Genomic DNA, 19,285 nt, shown 5'->3' on the forward strand with positions numbered 1-19,285 from the left:
CATTGGGTGGAGGAACAGGCTAAGGTCTCATCTGGAATCCATAAAACATAACAATACATCCCAGCGTCTCTCATCACGCCGGATCCGGAGCGGAGCTACGTTCTGGGCCGGGATGGGACCGGACGGGGCGGGGAGTGGGCCGGTATTGGCTGGGATCTGTATGTCTTTAAATCCTGCTGGAGTAGTAAAGGCCGACCGCTGTGTTCTGCCTCGTTCCCGAAGCTGTGTGGTCATTTCATAGGCCTATACACACACACACTCACCCACCCACACACATACAGAATAAGCTGAGTTGTGAGCATCACTCCCTTCAGAGTTCAAGTTTGGGTTAGAGTGAGGTGACGATCCGCTACATCTGAGGTTTGTGGTTCTTTTCCGACAACATCATTGATGATAAGCAGTGATTGTTGCGAAGTTTGTGCTCTTCATTTTCCGGAGATCATTCCACAGTCAGGCAATGTGGCCAGCGCTGTGATACACACACACACACACACACACACACACACACACACACACAAACACACACCGAGCCCAAGAAATGTTCTGTTGAGGTTTGAGTTTGTGTGGATGTGTTTCCCTTCTTCCTGTTTTTGCTGAGCCGTCCTTGTTTGCGGCGACGATCCAAGTGTTTTCCTATTTATTTCAATTTCCATCCTGCTTATTTGTTTCGCAAAGAGGTGTCACACCTACTGAGATTTGTGAAATAAATGGACGGAAAGTTCCTGTGCAGTGCAGTTCATGTTTGTGTGTGTGTCTGTGTGTGTATAGATTAATAGCACGTGCTGTTTGTGCCACAGTCTATCTTCCCGCCCGCCCCCTTCTCCCCTCCCCCCACTCCTCCCTCTGAAAGGAGCTGTCAGAGAGTTTGGTGTGGCTCGCGTGTGAGTGGCTGCTCCGGGCCGCGGTCCAGACCAGCGCCGACGGATGAGCACACACAACACACACTCACTGAGCCAAGCCAGGCTTCTTCTGTGCAACCACAGCTTCCCTCAGCCAGGCCACTACGCAGTCACTGGGTTAGCCATCACGTGTGTCTGTCCCCAAGTCCCAAAACACCAACCCGGTCCGACCAGTTATGGCACCTCCGCAACCAGCCAGGGGAAACCAACAACACCAGGAGGTTAGGAATTGCGCAATCCACATGCTGGTCTCATATATCATCAGCTTGGGTGACACATAACAACTTTGATCGCCACAGAGATAAAAACCGAAAGCTTGTTTCCCTGCGTACTTTACGATGATCTTAATCGAGTTATCATTTCGCTCTTTCGTCTTCTTCTGTCAGTACTTCATAACGTCCTTTTTCCTGTTTCCTGTTTCCATGCTGCTGCTGCATGATTTGGGCCCAAACTAGTTTTGACATTTTCTATCAGATACTTACTTATCCAAGTTAAGAAGTGTTATATGACACTTTTGTAGAGTAAAGAGCCATGGATGCAGTTCACAAAGAGAGTTTTGAACACAGTTAAGGGATTGAGGCCGACTCCCCTGTGTTGGAAACTCAAGCCAGTGGCTGTGGTGCGTCTGTGTTTTTTTTGACAAGATGCCATCCAAAGTACAGAAATATCCAGAAGAAGAGGAGGTGACAGTGTCAACTCTTCCATCCATGACGGTGCAACAAACAGACCTTTGTACAGAGCGGCTGAAGCAGCAAAGTAGGAACTTTAAATCCTTAAAGAGATGCAGCAACTCAAGACTAGTCTGGAGTTTGCTCATGGAAAATTGGAGAGTCAAGACAAAGTGCTTTCAAGAGAGACAAACAGCTGGAGACTGTGGAGATCCTTGACGGGATTGATGAAAAGATGAATTGATCACTGATGATGCCCCTGATGGGAAAGGTGAAAACTGGGAAATGTTAGAAATGAAAGAACAAGAAATACTGGGAGGGGATTTGAGCCTGAAAAGTGAAGGATATTGAAATAGAAGAGGAGGGAAGTCTGATGAAAGCAGGATGAGAGGGATCATAGTAAAACTCCTGCACTACAAGCACGAGCAGATGATGCAATCACAGGCCGAGACACTTAGAGGGACATGGATATACATCAATGAAGACTTCCCTGACCTGATCAGGAAGAAATGGAAGGAGCAGATGCCAGAGAGGAGGGGGCTGAGGGGAAGGAGGGGTTGCTGAAGTATGTACAAGCATCAAACCCAGAGAAAGTTCCTGAACTCATTATCTGAATTTAAGACTTTCAGCTGCACCATTAACTCAAATTCTTATGATGATACCTTGAATTTATTATTAGTAGTAGTAGTAGTAGTAGTACTAGTAGTATTATTAGTATAATCAATGCAATTTATTGTTTATCATTTAATGTGTCATGTACAGTGTGCCATGTGTGGGCCCCAGGTTGCCATGGTATCAGGTGATGCGGATCCTTCAAATAAACAAAACCAAATACTCACTTCTTCTGACTCAGATGTTATCAGTTTAGCCTGTTGACTCACCTCACAGCTGTTTTTACGCAAAGACTTCATGGGCAAGTGCAACCACGTGTAAACGCCTCCCGACGACCTTTGAGCGTTCATCACTATCAGTACCGCACTCGCCGGCGGTTACCATGTAAACACAACGTAGAAGAGCTCAACGCTATGTGTTTACATTGGCCTCCCGTGACCTTTCACCCCCATGGTGCAGCGCTACGAAGCTATGACAAATGAACGCTCGGGTTGGGGATCGCACACCGTACAGGCGGTCCCGGGGTCGTCGTCGCCGCCGCCGCCGGTGTTCTCTAGGTCGATGCAGTTTACGGCACTGGCAACTACGCAGGGAAGGAAATGTTTGCTGGCACGACACCTTTTTTGGCAGCGAGTCCACTGGCAGCCTGAGAAGGAAGTGTAGCCCAGTTCCCTGTTAAAGAAGCGTAGATACACTGCTCGGAAAAGATAACAGTGCGGCAGGAATGAGCTCCGAGAAAAGAGCTGATAACAAGCAGATGAGAATTTTTTCGGAGGGAGTCAGAAATGCAGCGTTAATGTATCTGCACGCATCAACGCCAGATGAGTCATATGGCCGTCATTGTTTTTGAAACACTTTCTGATTGGATTTGAAATTTGATAGTGTGGAGTGTGTGTGTGTGTGTGTGTGTGTGTGTTGGATGCCGCTCAGATAAAAGAAGTTGCACAGGAACGAGAGCGACGCGATTCAAATCAAATTCTTTCATTGCTTTTACTGCTTCATTCCAACGCCTCGGGCCCAATATCAATCTGAGTCTAAGTAACAGTTTGCATGCTGGTACTGCCTGTTGTGATGTGTGTGCTGATGACATCGACTCCAACAGGAAGCCAGGGGCTAATGATTAGCACATGTTTTGGATCACTGGGGTGCCACAATCTGGAGTCCTTCATGCCGTATGTCTCTGATATATTTGGTTGTTGTTGCTTTGCGGAGAAGGACGGGCCCATTTTTTGAAAGGAGGAATCAAAGCCCTCTCTCCCCTCTCAAATATGTTGGCCCGCACCAGTGGATATCTTCAGCTTGGTCATGGTCCATTTCAGAGGTTCAGATATTTCAAAATGGGAGAGGTGAGACGAGGCATGCACGGCCCAGATGCTCCAATGTGATCCTGCTTCACCCTGGTCCGTATAGAAGGTCTGCGGCTCCTTCGCATATGTCTGCAGAGGTTCAAAAGGGAAGCAACAGGCAGGAGGTAGTGGAATGTGAAGCCTGTGCGTATAAATGTGGAGCCAGGCAGTGAATCTGCGCAAGTGATTTGTGTGTGTGTGTGTGTGTGTGTGTGTGGTGTCTGGTATGTGCTTTGTGTTAGTGTGAGCGTGTCAATATAATGTCAGCATGCATTCTGGTATGAGTGTCATTGTGTGTGTGAACAGAGCTTTAACGTGGGCCTGCTAAGTGTGCGGGCCTGTAGGAGCAGGGGCCTCCTCCCCGGCCTCTCCTCACCCATCTGTGGCCCGTTATCTGATATTCACTAAGTGGCCAAACACAAACACAACCGAGCCACTTCAGCCCCTGAGGATCGGGGCATCGAAGAGAAAAGAGACGTGGACATCCTGGACAGAACACAATGCATCTGCAGAAGGAATGTTACTGTCAATGGGGGAAAAAAAGGGTTTGATTTCTAAGCTCTGAATGACGCCTTTGATTCTTCGTTCTCATCAAACCAAACCACAAGATCCAATGGGCCAAACTAAACCAAGCTGGAAGGAGCTCTGCGAACAGCTGCCTCAGCTTTCCTGAGTAGATTCCGATGTTTTCCAGCCTTGCGGATCTAAAGACATCCAGTGAGATGACCTAAGAGGTTGTTTTTTTTTCACTGGACACGCCTGACTGCCTGGTGCCCCTGGTGACGTTTGACCAGGCTGACTTCAGAGCTTTAGTGTTTCCTCTTGTTTTGGCAGCGGCTTCCAAAAGGTGAGGGAGCACTGGGGCTTTCCGCCATTCCTTTAAATCCCCACATGTCAAATTGCGTGTCCAGCTGCAGCGCTAAAATGTCCTCCAGCTACAGCCACGTCCAGAATCGATCATCGGCTATTCCTCCATTGCCTCGCTCTTCCCCCGCGCACGTGTTTGCCAATTAGGGACGGAGTGATCCAAAGTCAATGGGGCCACTCCCACTCACTGGGACTCTGACACTGGGGCTGGGCCTGAACTGAGAGAGACTCAAAAGCCAGAAAGCTGCAAACCATTCCAGTAACACGCCTTCATTGAAACAAAAGTACTGACACGACTTTGATAAGAGAACTAATGGCACCTATAAAACTGAAATAAATGGATGAATGAAACTCAAACAAGCCTCGTATAATGAACAGCCGAGTGTTAGTGTGGCAGCATGTGACATTCAAGGAGGACATCTACTACTTGACAACCATAGCTCACCTGGTGTTCCACCTTCATAGCTTCACTTCGCCAACAATGTTACATCTGCTTTGGTTCTTCTCAGTTGATTAAATGATTTTGGGGTTACATGCCACAGCAAACTAGAATAGCAAAACGGGCTCATCTGTGTCCTGAAGAGGAGTACCGCCATGGTGTGTGTGTGTGTGTGTGTGTTGGTGTGGGTGTCTGTGTCAAGTTTCCGCTCTTGTCCTCAGTTGAGCTAGTTGATGATGAACTGCCCGGGCCTGTTTGTTTTGTAATCCTTCACTTTCAAAAAGGAAGACAGATCCTGTGTGTTTTCATTGAATGGGTTTGGGGAGGGGAAGGGGTGTGTGTGTGTGTGTGTGGTTGGGAGAGGGTGGGAGCGGGGTTTGGCAGGGTCAGTTTTGGATGAGCTCCAGCTCTATCAGTCATAATAGAAAGATCATAACTCCTCTGGGTTATGGTTGAGTTGCCACTGACAGCGCAGAGAGATCAGTCACAAAGATTGGCGCTAATCGGCACACGGGGCAAAGCCAGAGAAACTGTTTCCACGTGTCTGCTGGAGCGTCGGCACAATAACTGGGTTTCTCTTGGCGATGAATGGAGTCTGCTACTGAAAAATTCAAGCCTCATCCAAAAGCATCAAAGAGGAACGGTGTGCATTATTCATTAAAGGATGCGATACGTGTACGTGTGTTTTTGACACCTCATTCAATATCGAACCGGGTGCATGAATGTATGTTTAGTGCAACGTGAAGCTTTGTTTTTGCAGAGTCGAGTGACATGTATCTGCCTCATACTTAGAACCTCCAACCACACCTGCTGTCAGCCGGGCCGCCACCTGCTGCTGCTGCTGGCACCACTTTGCTTCTTACCACCACATCAATTACATCTTCATGAACAGCTGCAAGTCCAGCTAAGTGGTCGGTTGATTGTCAAAGAGTTCCTCTCTCTCTCTCTCTCTCTCTCTCTCTCTTTGCCATGCACACACAGCACACCGCCTTTGCCCGTCCCACCGGCCCGCCCGGCCAGCAAACCCTCACTTCCTCCCCTCTCGTATTTACAAACACAAGCCACAGGAATCCACCTGATGAGCCAAGCGCCGCGAGGAGGAGAGGCCGAGGCTGAGCAGCTGATCGCGAGGTCCAATAGGAAATGTTGCTTGTTCGGCCGTCACTGCTGTCATTTACATTCCTGCGTGTCACTTGTGATAAGGCGGCCTGAACACACCAGTTTAATGAGGGATGAAGAACCTTGACCGGGCCGCCCTGATGAGCACCGTCCTTGCATCTCATGTCTGTGTTCCATCAACCTCGGCGTGACTGGAACACTGCAACACGTTAACTCCCTTTGGCAATGGGCAAGATCTCCCCTCTCTCCCCTCAGGACAGAAGTTCATCTGTTTACGCACAAACACACCTACACGCATGCAGACTATGAGGACTGACACGCGTGTTTTATGAGTTTGAAGTAAGAAACACTTTGTTGGGGGTTAATAAGTGTGTACGGCCACCATAGAGCATCTGGAACATCTGGAAGTCAAACTCATCCTGTCTTCACTTGTGCTGTAGCTTAACCTACAAATAAATAAACACAGGAGGAAATCAAGTGGTCAACAGTTTTGCCCCACAGCACACACACACACACACCAACACACACACAAGCACATAGATGGATGGATTGATGGAGGGTGGAATTATAAAAACAAAAACTTAAATGTAAAATAAAGTCCAAAGAAAGATAGATAGATAGATAGATAGATAGATAGATAGATAGATAGATAGATAGATAGATAGATAGATAGATAGATAGATAGATAGATAGATAGATAGATAGATAGATAGATAGATCCTCTCCCATGCGCTCTAGTAAATGTGGGCTCGGCTTCCAGAGGGAGGGAAAAAAGGAGGAAGAGTAGTGGAACGGGACCTTGGTGACGTGCTGGGCCTGCAGGGCGGTGTTCTCACAGAAAGAGTCCGACTGGGGTGTGTGAGCCACATCTGGAAGAGTAGCTACAGAGACGCAGTGTGGAGAAGCAGGAGCTACTTCAGTAAACTCAGACGCTCCAGACCTCATTTTTCACCAAAAGCCATAAAGGATCAGCCTCTCGTCTTTCCTCTTCAGTCGGACACTAGTGGAGGATTTCTTTCCCCTTCGGTTCTAAAACAAGTGAGCTGAGTGTTTCCTTTACTTTTTTTTGACTTGTTTTTCCAAAGCATGCAGCAGGATTTCACGTCTGGACTTTACGTGTTCCTTGGATATAAATGTGACGGGAAAACTCAAACCGTGTTTCTGTATTTTGCCTTTTTAAGCTCGTTTATCGTCACTTAATGTTTGGTTTCCCAGTTAAAGGCGTAACGCTCGGGGGGTTGACGCATGGCGGCACTACGCTGGAATGTTTTTCGCACAGATTGATTGAGTTCTTTCTCTGCGATGCGCGTTGTTTTCTCGTGATTCACGCGTTTGACGCCAATTACTCATTTTTGACCGGAGGTTTCCAGAACTATTCCCGAGAATAGTTCCGATATTAATCCCAAAAGTTAACGTGTTTGGGATACTATTCGTACACGGATGTAAAATTGCTCCACATATGGAGATCGAGTCGTGAAAAGTTTAAAACCCTCGAGTTTCACGAGCTTCAGCCCGACTTTAAACTCAGCAGTGAAACATTTCAGCGCCATCAGGAAGGAATTATAGCCCCTTCATGCTCTCTACGTTTGGATGTAAGCGGATACTTTCACATTCAAGTAAACATTGCGGTCGGCGCAGCGGCGAGGAAACGGCGCCCCCTGGTGTCGAGAAGTGAGAGCGCCCGGGCTGAGCGCCTGGTGCGGGGCTGTGGTTGGGGGACACTGAGAGAGTTCATGTGGTTCTGATCTCTCCTCTGTTTGCCTCTAGATCTACTTGAAAATGCTGCTCATCCTTCTCGGAGTGCTCGTCTTGCACCTCATCATCCTCGTCCTCCTCTTTGTGTCTACGGCTGCCAATGTAAGTGGACTTTGTGTTATTTTAATGCACGTTCAAAATGAGGAACATAGAGGTCAGAATGTTATGATTAAGTGCATGTTATGGTCTGATTGCTCGTGTGTCTTTGCGCACACACTTGCCTCGCTGCGTTTTGTTATATGGTGTGTGTTGTTGTGTGTGTCAGGCCTGGACTATAGGTGCAGGTAAGAGCACAGATCTGTGGTACAACTGCCAAACAACCAATGGGGGCTACCACTGCAAGCCAGCCAGCAATGAAGGTCTGTTCCTTTACTGTTGCGTTACTTTACTTTGATGACTTTGAATTTTCAGTGGGAAAGTTTCAAATTTGTCCTCTCCATCTGCATTAACACAAACTTCTCCGTCTGCCTCCCAGACTGGATCCAGGCGGTGCAGGCCCTCATGATCCTGTCCGTGCTCTTCTGCTTCTTCTCCCTCATTGCCTTTCTGTATCAGTTGTTCAGACTGGTCAAGGGCGGACGCTTCTTCTTCACCGCCATCTTCCAGATTTTGGCAAGTGAGTACGACTCGACGTCCGTGTTACACCCCGAGCAGATGTGGGCGGAGCCGTGATATCATCTGCTATCACTTCACATTCCTTCAACGGAAAAGTTGGAAGCCGATAAACTGCTGGCTTCTTTTTCTCAGTTGTTTGTGTGAAGTCTCTCGTCCCACTAAACTCTCCCCCTTTTTAGGTTTGTTCGTGATGTGCGCGGCCATTATCTACACTGTGATGAGTCCAGATGACGTCGCCGGCTCGGCTTTCGGCTACGCCTACGTGCTGGCCTGGGTGGCTTTCCCTCTCTCTCTCATTAGCGGCCTCATTTATATCGTCCTGAGGAAGAAGGAATGAGATGGGTATTGGAGACGAAAAGAGGAGGGGCACTTTGAAGACCCCCCCTCACCACAACATCGCACTGTGCCTACTGCCCACAGACCAGAGACTGACATTCAGCGGTGCAACAAAAGTGCATGTGTCACTCCTGTCAACAGTTGTAAACACAAACAGGAGATATCCAAACACTACTGCGGGTATCATTTTGCTGTATTTCAAAATGTATTTGCTTCCATCACTTGTTGAATATATCAATACTTCACTCAGAAAAATAAAGGTGACATATGACCTTTTGTTGCATAGCGACACCGTACATGTCCACAAGTCCATCGTGTGTGACAGCAAAGACGAGCTTCAGTTCAGTCCAAACGTGTACATAGTGTCTGTGGTTTTTAGACATATTTATAACATTTTTACATACCTTTTGTACATAATGTTGTCATGTTACATTGTCATGCTCATTTATGTGATGGAGCTCATGCCTCTCACAATTCATACAGCTGTGCCAAAGAGATTTCAACTGCCAAAGTTACAAGCATTTAAAACTTTTTTTTTCGTCTTTTCCAATCGTCAATACTTTGGACAAAAGTGCCTTTACTTGGAATATCTTTGTTTTTGAAGGAAATAAAAAAATAGTCTGACATTTTTTAAAATTAGAGAATTTTTAACAAATGAATGAAGTTTCTCTGAATTATAATTGTACTTTATATGGCAAATAAAATTTGTTTTTTTTTATTTTGTGTAGTTTTGAAAATGGTGCTTCTTATCTACTATCCTTGAAGTGTATATTCTACTCTGTGTTGCTTCTTTAACATTTTTTTAGCGAGTCTTCTTGTGTCCTGTGATCAGTTTGCTTTGTAAAAAACCTATGTTTGCATTTTTGTCAGTATTCTTTGAAATAAAACTTTTGAAAGAAGCTCTGCTCTGTGATAAGTGGGTGTGGGTCATGATGTTACTGATGTTTCTGGTCCAGCTGTCATATTCTATTACAGTAAAGCGCTCTGTGATCAGAAAGGGAGCTGCTACACGCGCTGTGTTGTAGTTTCCAAATTACACCACTTGGTGGGGCTATAATACAGATAACTCAGCAGGAACTTCATAAACTCATCAAACTCAAACACGGTGACACGGCTCTTTTATTGCAGAGAGGAGAGGACTCTGAAAACAGACGAATGGACACCCCTGTTGAAGACCTCTGCTGTTGAGCATAAGTCACGATGGTGACAGGGTGAGATCAGAAGTGAATCAGCTTTGTGATACGGGAAAGTCCGACTTGAGCGTCAACGGAGCTGACTAAGCCCTTAAACCCTTAAACCCTTCATTGATAGTGCTCGACCTTGAGATAAAGAAGCTTCAGTCAAAGTTTCAAGACTGGTGGACTGTGAAAATGGAGTAAAACCCCTTGGACCTGGTAAGTAAATGCCAAATTTCTCCAACTTACAAAAAAGAAAAATGATGGAAATGACCAAAAACTTAACTTAACTAACTAATTGGACGTAAATTTCATGAAAATCATGACATTTTGTAAAAGTATAATTTTTAGGGGAGGTAACTTTGTTAGTGTCTTTCAGGCGTATGATTCAAACTTCCTTGTGTAAGTCATTAACAGTACAACAGGATGTAAACAAACTGAAACTGAAACTGAATAAAACTGAAATTTAAACAAAGATCAAGCTTTCAGGAATTTTTGGCTGCCATTTACGTCCATGTGACATTCATCAATTCCGGTGTCAATCTGCTGTAAGAAGGACAATCGACCAGCCACAGGCAATTCAAAGACCAATCTACTGAGGAACACATCTACCAGAATGCAGTGGACAAGGCTTTACAGTGTCCAAATGGACATCTCAACTTGTTCCTCCGCTTCCTTTTGGGCCTCTCACTTCCGACCAGTCAAGATCTCAGACATTTTGTAAAAGTATAATTTTGAGGGGAGGTAACTTTATTTGTTAGTGCCTTTCAGGTGTATGATTCAAACTTCCTTGTGTAAGTCATTAACAGTACAACAGGATGTAAACAAACAGAAAACGGAATAAAACTGAAATTTAAACAAGAGATAAAATCTGATTTAATATTTTGTATTATAATGAAATAAAAGTTATTGCAGTGCAGGAGGTAAAATGGCCTCCTGTTTAATGAAAAAGCAGTGGCCAATAGGAGAGGTTTAAGCGTTGATTTAAAGGAGCTGACAGAGTTGACCTCAGATCTTTGGGAGGTTTAATTCACAAATGTGGTTTGTTATGAGTTTTAACTTGGAAAACAGCTTACAGGTTAAATATTAGGTGTCTATTTCAGAAACAAAATTACCGAAACATAGTTCTAAATTTCTTAATTTTGCAAATTTTACTGCATTTCATTGGCTTGTACCTGTACTTGCTCACTGACAATAAAGTTGAATCTAATCTAAAAAAATCTAATCTAAAAAAGTTACGACCAAACATTGAGCTTCTGTGGCTATTCATTGGTCCAGCTTATCAGCACCATAAATGATATAAAGAATTAATGTTCACTTTGTTATCTCTGCTGCTGGTGACGATATTATATTCCTTTATACCTGACTGCCAGGGATTAGTCTATGTATAAAGCTATAGATTATACTTCAGTTGGGTACTTGGTCACTTGGGGATGCACACCACATGATGTAACCACAATGTTTTGGCATATATCTTACATTTAGGTCATATAGAATCCTGTAATCCTTGGGTGTAGCCACAGCCACCTGTATAGATCAATAAGCCCACACACATGTGTGGACAATTTTGCAGACCTCTGCTTTGTCATGAACATAAAACATTTCCTTTAATGTGTGCAGAGAGAAACAATGGCAACGCCTATAGACCTGCTGGGAGCTTTGGAGGATTTAGAAGACGGAGATTTTAAGAAATTGAAGTGGTTCCTGCAGCAGGCTGATGCTCTGGAAACCTTCCCGGTAATCCCAAAGGGCCAACTGCAGGACGCAGATCGGATGGACACGGTGGATCTGATGGTAGCGACCTACAATGAGAACACTCTGGAGGTGACCATAAAGGTTTTGAAGAGCATCAAGAAGAATGACTTGGCACAGCGTTTATCAAAGATCAGCTCTGCACCCAAAGGTGACAAAAGACCAAACTACCTTCTTTTGCCCTTCATTCATACCAGCAGCTTTGAAGCGTACAAGCAATATAATATGCACTTAGTTTAGAGCTTCTCCAAAAAAAATGTGTTTATTATCACCTGACCTATTGTGTTTTTTGTGTGTGTGTGTGTGTGTGTGTGTGTGTGTGTGTGTGTGTGTGTGTGTGTGTGTGTGTTTTCTAATACAGAGGTTATTGCTTATTGCCAGCGCAAACTCAAATCCAACCTGAAGAAGAAGTTTCTGTATTTGTCAGATGGAAGCCCAAAGTTGGGAAAGAGGACATGTCTTAATGCGATCTACACAGAAGTCAATATGACAAGGTCTGGATACATAACAGTGAGACCAGCAGACCTCTTTCCAATCTTACCCGGACTACAGAGACCACTCCGATCAGTGATGACAAAGGGAGTGGCTGGTATTGGGAAAACTGTCTTAACACGAAAATTCACTCTGGATTGGGCTGAAGACAAAGCCAACCAGGACATACAGTTCATATTTCCCTTAAGTTTCCGAGAGCTGAATTTCCTGAAAGATAGAAAGTTCACCTTGTTGGAACTCCTCCATCACTTCTTTCCTGAGACCAAAGAAGCAGGAATCTGCACATTTGACAACTTCCATGTTGTTTTTATCTTGGATGGCCTGGATGAGTGTCGACTTCCTCTGGACTTCGACAATAATGAGATCCTGACCGACGTTACAGATCCGGCCTCAGTGGATGTGCTGTTGACGAACCTCATCATGGGAAAGCTGCTGGTCTCCTCCTACATCTGGATAACCACCACAGCGGAGGCAGCCAATCAGATCCCTCCTGAGTACATCAACGATGTGACAGAGGTGACAGGGTTCACTGATTCAAAGAAGGATGAGTACATCAGGAAGAGATTGAGAAATAAGGAGCTGGCTGGCAGAATTATCTCCCACATCAGGACGTCACGAAGTCTCCACATCATGTGCCACATCCCAGTCCTCTGCTGGGTCGCAGCCACAGTTCTGGAGGAGATGCTGAGAGATGGCGACCCACAGCTGCCGAAAACAATGACTGAGATGTACATCCAATTCCTGGTGGTTCAGGCAAGGCTAGAAAACATGAAACATCAGAGAGAAGGTGAGACAGAACAGCGTGCTGTGGCATGGAACCCGCAGATGGAGAAGACTGTTGTGTCTCTTGGAAAAGTGGCTTTCGAGCACCTGCAGAGAGGCAACTTCATTTTCTCCAAAGCAGATCTGACAGAGTGTGGCATCAACCTTGCAACACAATCACTTACACAGATCCTGAAAGAGGAGCAGGGGCTGTCCAGTGAGAAGGTTTTCTGCTTTGTCCATTCAAGCTTTCAGGAATTTTTGGCTGCCATTTACGTCCATGTGACATTCATCAATTCAGGTGTCGATCTGCTGTTAGAAGGACAATCGACCAGCCACAGGCAATTCAAAGACCAATCTACTGAGGAACACATCTACCAGAATGCAGTGGACAAGGCTTTACAGTGTCCAAATGGACTTCTCAACTTGTTCCTCCGCTTCCTTTTGGGCCTCTCACTTCCGACCAGTCAAGATCTCCTTCAACATCTTTTAAAACACACAGGAAGTAGCTCAAAGTCCAATAATGAGATAGTCCAGTACATCAAGGAGAAGATCAGGGAGAATACCTCTCCAGAGAAAATCATCAGTCTGTTCTACTGTTTGAATGAACTGAATGAACGCTCTTTAGTGGAGGAGATCCAACAGCACCTGAGTTCAGGAAGTCTTGCCACAAACAAACTCTCTCCTGGTCAGTGGTCAGCCCTGGTCTTCATCTTACTGTCATCACAAAATGATTTAGATGTGTTTGACCTGAAGAAATACTCTGCTTCAGAGGAAGGGTTCTTGAGGTTGCTGCCATTGGTCAAAGCCTCCAGGGTAGCTCGGTATGTACATGGGGGAACTATACTTACTAAACAATCTGAGTCTTGATAGTATTGATTCTTTGTCTATTTTGTTTCAGGATGAGTGGCTGTAACCTGTCAGCCTGTAATGGCTTTGATGCTCTGTCCTCGGTTTTAAGTTCACCGTCTTCTAATTTGAGCGAGCTGGACCTCAGTAACAGTGATATGCACGGACTCAGTACGCTCTCACTTGGATTGCTGAGTCCACACTGTAGACTGGAAATTCTCAGGTCAGCTCAAATACACTGCTGATACAAACATTATCTAACTATAACTATTATTCAAAGTTTATTATTGTATCCACACTACAGTGTGAATTATTAGCTTGAATCTTTTCTATTGTTAAGTTGGTAAGAATTTATTACAAAAACAGATTAGTCTGTATATGTAAATGTTTAATGCATTCTCACAAACTAAATCAGAAGTCGGGTAAAAATGAAAAAAAACAATAATAAAGTTACGAAAACCCAAAGATATTCTTGAAAATAGGATTTAAAGAAATTCTTGTAAAAATATTTTGTAAATCCGTTTTATCTGTTTTTGCAAAAAAAACCTTTTCATACCAACATGAATATTACTTTTTAGATCTAATTTGATTACGTATCTTGTTTGCATTAATAATACTGTGCATACTTTATCTGAATTACGTATGTTGTTTTTAATTGAAGTTAGAGTGCGTTTCCTGCTAATGTTTATAATCTATCTTCATCTCTATCTCTCTTCAGGCTGAGTAACTGTAATCTCAACGACTCCTGCATTAAATATGTGTACCAATTTCTCAGCTCTGCATCCTCCAGCCTGAAAGAGCTGGACCTGAGCAGCAATTACTCGATAGGTTTAGGGATGTATTATTTGTCTGCTGGACTGGTGAGTCCACACTGTGGACTCATAACTCTCAGGTCAGTTCACTTGAGAGCTGAACACAAACCTATAGTGGCAAACGTGTATTTGGGGTTTGGTTGTATGAAGGCTTTTGCAACATTTTTATTTGTCATTTGGTTTTTATCATTCATTCTTTTTCAGGTTGAGTGGCTGTCAATTGTCATGGGAATGCTGTGATACCCTGGCCTTTATACTCAGCTCCCGCTCCTCCAGTCTGAGAAAGTTGGACCTGAGTGTGAATAACTTGCAGGATTCTGGGGTGAATGTGCTCTCTCCTGGACTGGAAAGTCCAAACTGTAGACTGGAGACTCTCAGGTTAGACTGCAATGTTTTGGTTCCATCCCAATAAGTAAAGCACACAAACAGTTTATGGCATTCCAGTTTTGCCTGAACTTCCCGCCGCATAATACAGGTATATAGTAATCGTATAATATTGTACAAATGAAGTGAAGGCAGTAGAGAAAACAGTTTCTTCTTTAAAAATAATCCAGGACACATGTATTTGTGTTTATGTGCATACATTGCTTTGTGTGTTTGTTTGCTGGATTACTCAGAAGGTTCTTAACCAGTTTTGACTAAGCTGGGGGAGTCCATTACATTTTCCAAATCCAGGGCTGTCAACTTTCGGGATACAAACTTTTTCCATAGTTTTGTCATCTACTTCAAGATTATTAAACCAATTTCAGTGGAAAATGCGAGCACATTTATCCCTTAATAGACAACACAGCTTGGTACATGTAATAAAGACAAATACAGCAGTGGTGAAGAGTATGTTCACCACTCTCCAGAAGCCAATCATAACCCTTTCTGTGTGTTTCCAAAGCAGTTTGGATGGTGGGGGAAGTATGAGGTCTAATTTTTTCATTTCCAGTTTATATCCTGTTTGTTTTCATAACTACTTCCGCTACAGGCTGAGATTCTGTAACCTCACTGAGAAATGCTGTGAAGCTCTGTCCTCAGTCCTGAACTCCAAGTCCTCGAGTCTGAGAGAGCTGGACCTAAGCTACAACAACCTGCAGGACCCAGGGGTGAAGCTGCTCTCTGCTGGACTGGAGAGTCCACAATGTAGACTGGAAACTCTCAGGTCAGATCATTTTATTAAAGGATTAGTTCACTTTTTTAACTTAAGTTCCATCATTCTTACCATTCCAAGCACAACAGCACCAGCTGCTGCGTTTTTCAGGGAACTGGTTGCTCCTTTGAAGGTCCCAGTCAAAATCAAGTCAATCATCATCAAAATTTCAAGGCACTAAAACCCCTTTTTGTAAACACTTTAAACTCTATTTAATCACAAACTCCCTAAAAGATTAAGAATGTGTAGATGTCAATTAGAATACAATGAATAAACGGTTTTATTACATTATATATTAAATTGTACTCTTAGCACCATTGGGTATTGCCACAGCTTAACCGCTGTAATCTTCCATGTTTCCTAAGGTTTTTTTTGTGTAATGAGAACTGTGTAATATCAACCAAATTGTCTTATGTGGCAGAAACAAGGCTGAAAACCTTTTTGGTGATTTGGACTAAAACCACATTGGTTTTCTCTTTGACTTATTTATTGATTTACAAATAAAATGCAAACACAGTAACACATCAGTTTCCAGTGAAAATCTTTTCTAGAACTGTCTTTTAGCCTTGGATTAATTCAAAACAATGCCGCAAAAGGTTTGATTAAAGACAGAACGGTTGTTTTGGTAATCACCACTGTGTCTTCTTCAGACTGGCATTGTGCGAGCTGTCGGAGAGCAGCTGTGTAGCTCTGTCCTCAGTCCTGAGCTCTCAGTCCTCCAGTCTGAGAGAGCTGGACCTAAGCACCAACAACCTGCAGGACTCAGGAGTGAAGCTGCTCTCCTCTGGACTGGAGAGTCCACAATGTAGACTGGAAATTCTCAGGTTAAGATCGATCTTTTTTTCTAAATAGATGTCTTCAACAGCAGTAAGAACAACAATTACAACCAACTTAAATATAAACAGGTTGTCAGGCTGTCAGGTCACAGAGGAAGGCTGTGCTTCTCTGGCCTCTGCTCTGAGCTCCAACCCCTCCCACCTGAGAGAGCTGGACCTGAGCTACAATCATCCAGGAGAGCCAGGAGTGACACTGCTCTCTGCTGGACTGGAGGATCCTACCTGGAAGCTGAAGACCCTCAGGTAATGCAGAGACCACAGATGGCAGCAGGTGATCTGAAACTTGAATCAGGCCAAGCATTTTGATCCCAAACCAACCCAGAGCCTTGTCTGAACCCAGTCTGGCCTGATACTTAGCCTTATTATTTTATTCCTGTTAGCAGTGATGTCTGAATCTGTGTGAAGATTTGGTCCCGTCAGGTTAGGACAGGACAGCAACATTAACAACAAGTGGCGCATGATTTTAAACAGGGCTGTTAAATATCACTTGACATACATGCATACATACTTTGGTATGATTTTATGTTTCTCTGCAGTGTGGACCATTGTGGAGAGCAGAGGTTGAAATCTGGTCTGTGGAAGTGTAAGTGTGTATTTATTTGGATTTATCATGATTAAATGTTCAAGTCTGATTTGCCCATCACTATCAGATACTTCTACTACTTCCTTAATTTTCAGATTACTGATTATGCTGACATTTGTTAGGCGAGAGACTGCTGGGAGTGACTCACTGGAGTCATTAGTAATACAGACAAAGAAACAATCCTTTCATTTCCTGTTCCAAATGTTATAAGTAATTTAAACTGTTCTTTTGCATAAGCAGTGAGGTCACATGTCCACTAAGTGGTAACAATCATCTAATTTATTCATGAGATAAAGCAATTGAAGGATGAACCACGCCCAGTCAACTTTGGCAGCCAATTATAGCATAAACTAAGAATGCAGAAAAATATAAATGGCTGAAATTTTGTTTTGAAAACAAAGGATGTCATCTTGGTCTTGCAAGTTTTATGATTTTCCAAGATGCATTTGACATTTCGCAACAAGTTGAATGAACTGTTGTGAAAGGATGCTTTAGTTTTAGGATTTATTTTGCAGTGTGTAATTGTGTACATATGTCTTCCTTAGATGCCTGTGAACTCACACTGGACCCAAACACTGCACACCGTCGGCTCAAACTGTCCCAGGATGACAGACAAGCGACACGGGTGACACAGCAGATCCCCTATCTTTTTCACCCAGACAGATTTGAAAACTGTGAGCAGCTGCTGTGTCGAGATGCTCTGACCGGTCGCTGTTACTGGGAGGTGGAAACGAAAGGACATTTGTCCTTCGGCGTGGCCTACAGAGGAATCAAGAGAAGAGGAAAAATAGGCTGCAGGTTGGGAAGGAATGACCAGTCCTGGTGTATTGAGGGTAGAGGTGTGTGGCACAACAACATAGAAACACTCTTGTTTCTTTTAGAAAGCGGGACTGGTCATCTGAGAACTGGACTGTATCTGGACTGGCCTGCTGGCATTTTGGCCATCTACAGTGTCTCCTCTGACTCCCTGACCCTCCTCCACACCTTCTGCTCCACATTCACTGAACCTGTCCTCCCGGCGTTTGGCTATGGCCACTATATTGCCCCAGGCCTTTCTTTAAGAACAACTAATGCCTCAATATCACTCTGTCAGCACGTTGAGCACACTTCTTTCTAAAACAATTTCAGTCATACCCATAAAGATCTACGGTAAACACATTGATTCTTAAAGTCACTGTGTTAGAAAGAAATTTGTAAATAGTACAAAATCTAGTTGGGGCGTGGCCTATGCAAATAAGATCATTTGCATAGGTTTCTAGGTGCATTTTCTGTCTGATTTGGTGGATTAAAGCCCAAAGTCCAGCTCTGGTTGACTGAAATGTGTTCCTTGACATTGTGTGCATTAACAACAAACAAAGCTTATTACGGAACATTACACAGGAATAAATCTCAGTATCCTACAACTGCATGCGCAACGTCATGTACAATGTTTGCTTCAATAAAAACAAATTGCAAAAAAAATAGGAATGAATCTCAGTGACGGACACAGGGTTTGAAACGCAGCACAAAATGTATGACTTTAAAAGGGTTCCCATGGGGACACCTCAAGGAGAATTGCTCTGTGCATTTCAGAATTAAGCAAAACAAAAAAAATGCAGAACAAATATGTCAGCAGGGTTTTGGTCTTATTTAGACTGAACTACTAAATAAAAGGAAAGCCTAGAAAATCACAATGTTTCAATGCAAAACGCAAACAACAACAACAAAAGAAAACATGGAACCTCACCCACAGGTAAAAGGACTGATGTAAAGTATATACGTAAGGCAGACCAATGCTAATATCAAAAGCTCTCAAATTCCATACATAACAGCCTGCTGTACCAGTTTGTGACCTTTGACCCTGAAATGTCTCACATGCAGGGCATTGTAAGGAAAAAAGAACCTTAACAAAATAGATTTTACAAGGTGTTAGCATAATCACAGCATAACACAGTTCTATCTGTGAATCCACAAGTTACGTTTAAGATAAGCAAAGATTAGCTTTGATTGTGTTAGTGATTGTATAAATTTGATAATTTCTATCTTTGTGCTGTAGAGGAAATAACAACTTGGATCCATAAGACACACAGACCTGTAAGAAGCACAAACATCTTCATCATGAAAAGCTTACAGAAAAATGTCAGTAAGCGACTTCAGACATAAATCTGTACAATTAACAGAGGCCAATGTACACAATGAATAGTTTTCCTTTTGGTACGTACATATATGTCAATTATTATCTGCAATACTGATT

The 19,285-nt window shown here is 43.7% G+C and overlaps 2 protein-coding genes across 2 annotated transcripts; both read left to right on the plus strand.

Moving 5' to 3' along the window:
• The first annotated feature begins 6,676 nt into the window (after positions 1–6,676).
• On the plus strand, positions 6,677–8,915 carry LOC142992691 (peripheral myelin protein 22-like). Its single transcript, XM_076143213.1, has 5 exons — positions 6,677–6,988; positions 7,718–7,807; positions 7,971–8,064; positions 8,181–8,321; positions 8,500–8,915. The coding sequence occupies exons 1-5, from the start codon at positions 6,692–6,694 to the stop codon at positions 8,655–8,657; spliced, it is 780 nt and encodes a 259-aa protein (XP_075999328.1). The 5' UTR covers positions 6,677–6,691; the 3' UTR covers positions 8,658–8,915.
• Positions 8,916–9,736: 821 nt separating this feature from the next.
• LOC142992680 (NACHT, LRR and PYD domains-containing protein 3-like) lies at positions 9,737–18,707 on the plus strand. The gene is made up of 11 exons (XM_076143191.1): positions 9,737–10,050; positions 11,452–11,734; positions 11,945–13,661; positions 13,739–13,909; positions 14,405–14,578; positions 14,703–14,876; positions 15,472–15,645; positions 16,284–16,457; positions 16,539–16,712; positions 17,006–17,052; positions 17,598–18,707. The coding sequence occupies exons 2-11, from the start codon at positions 11,461–11,463 to the stop codon at positions 18,167–18,169; spliced, it is 3,651 nt and encodes a 1,216-aa protein (XP_075999306.1). The 5' UTR covers positions 9,737–10,050; positions 11,452–11,460; the 3' UTR covers positions 18,170–18,707.
• The last annotated feature ends 578 nt before the right edge of the window (positions 18,708–19,285 follow it).

Source organism: Genypterus blacodes, unplaced genomic scaffold (genome assembly GCF_046128005.1).
Source record: "Genypterus blacodes isolate CSIRO-AG114 ecotype Tasmania unplaced genomic scaffold, CSIRO-AGI_Gbla_v1 ptg000022l_1, whole genome shotgun sequence".
Taxonomy (NCBI): domain Eukaryota; kingdom Metazoa; phylum Chordata; class Actinopteri; order Ophidiiformes; family Ophidiidae; genus Genypterus; species Genypterus blacodes.

What these genes read in the sequence shown, in the direction of transcription:
- LOC142992691 (XM_076143213.1), top strand. Translation starts at nt 6,692, where the DNA reads ATGTGGGCTCGGCTTCCAGAGGGAGGGAAAAAAGGAGGAAGAGTAGTG. An exon ending in TTGTGTCTACGGCTGCCAAT is followed by an intron (nt 7,808 to 7,970) that starts GTAAGTGGACTT and finishes TGTGTGTGTCAG; the next exon opens with GCCTGGACTATAGGTGCAGG. An exon ending in CATCTTCCAGATTTTGGCAA is followed by an intron (nt 8,322 to 8,499) that starts GTGAGTACGACT and finishes CCCCCTTTTTAG; the next exon opens with GTTTGTTCGTGATGTGCGCG.
- LOC142992680 (XM_076143191.1), top strand. Translation starts at nt 11,461, where the DNA reads ATGGCAACGCCTATAGACCTGCTGGGAGCTTTGGAGGATTTAGAAGAC. An exon ending in GATCAGCTCTGCACCCAAAG is followed by an intron (nt 11,735 to 11,944) that starts GTGACAAAAGAC and finishes TTTCTAATACAG; the next exon opens with AGGTTATTGCTTATTGCCAG. An exon ending in TGGAAGCTGAAGACCCTCAG is followed by an intron (nt 16,713 to 17,005) that starts GTAATGCAGAGA and finishes GTTTCTCTGCAG; the next exon opens with TGTGGACCATTGTGGAGAGC.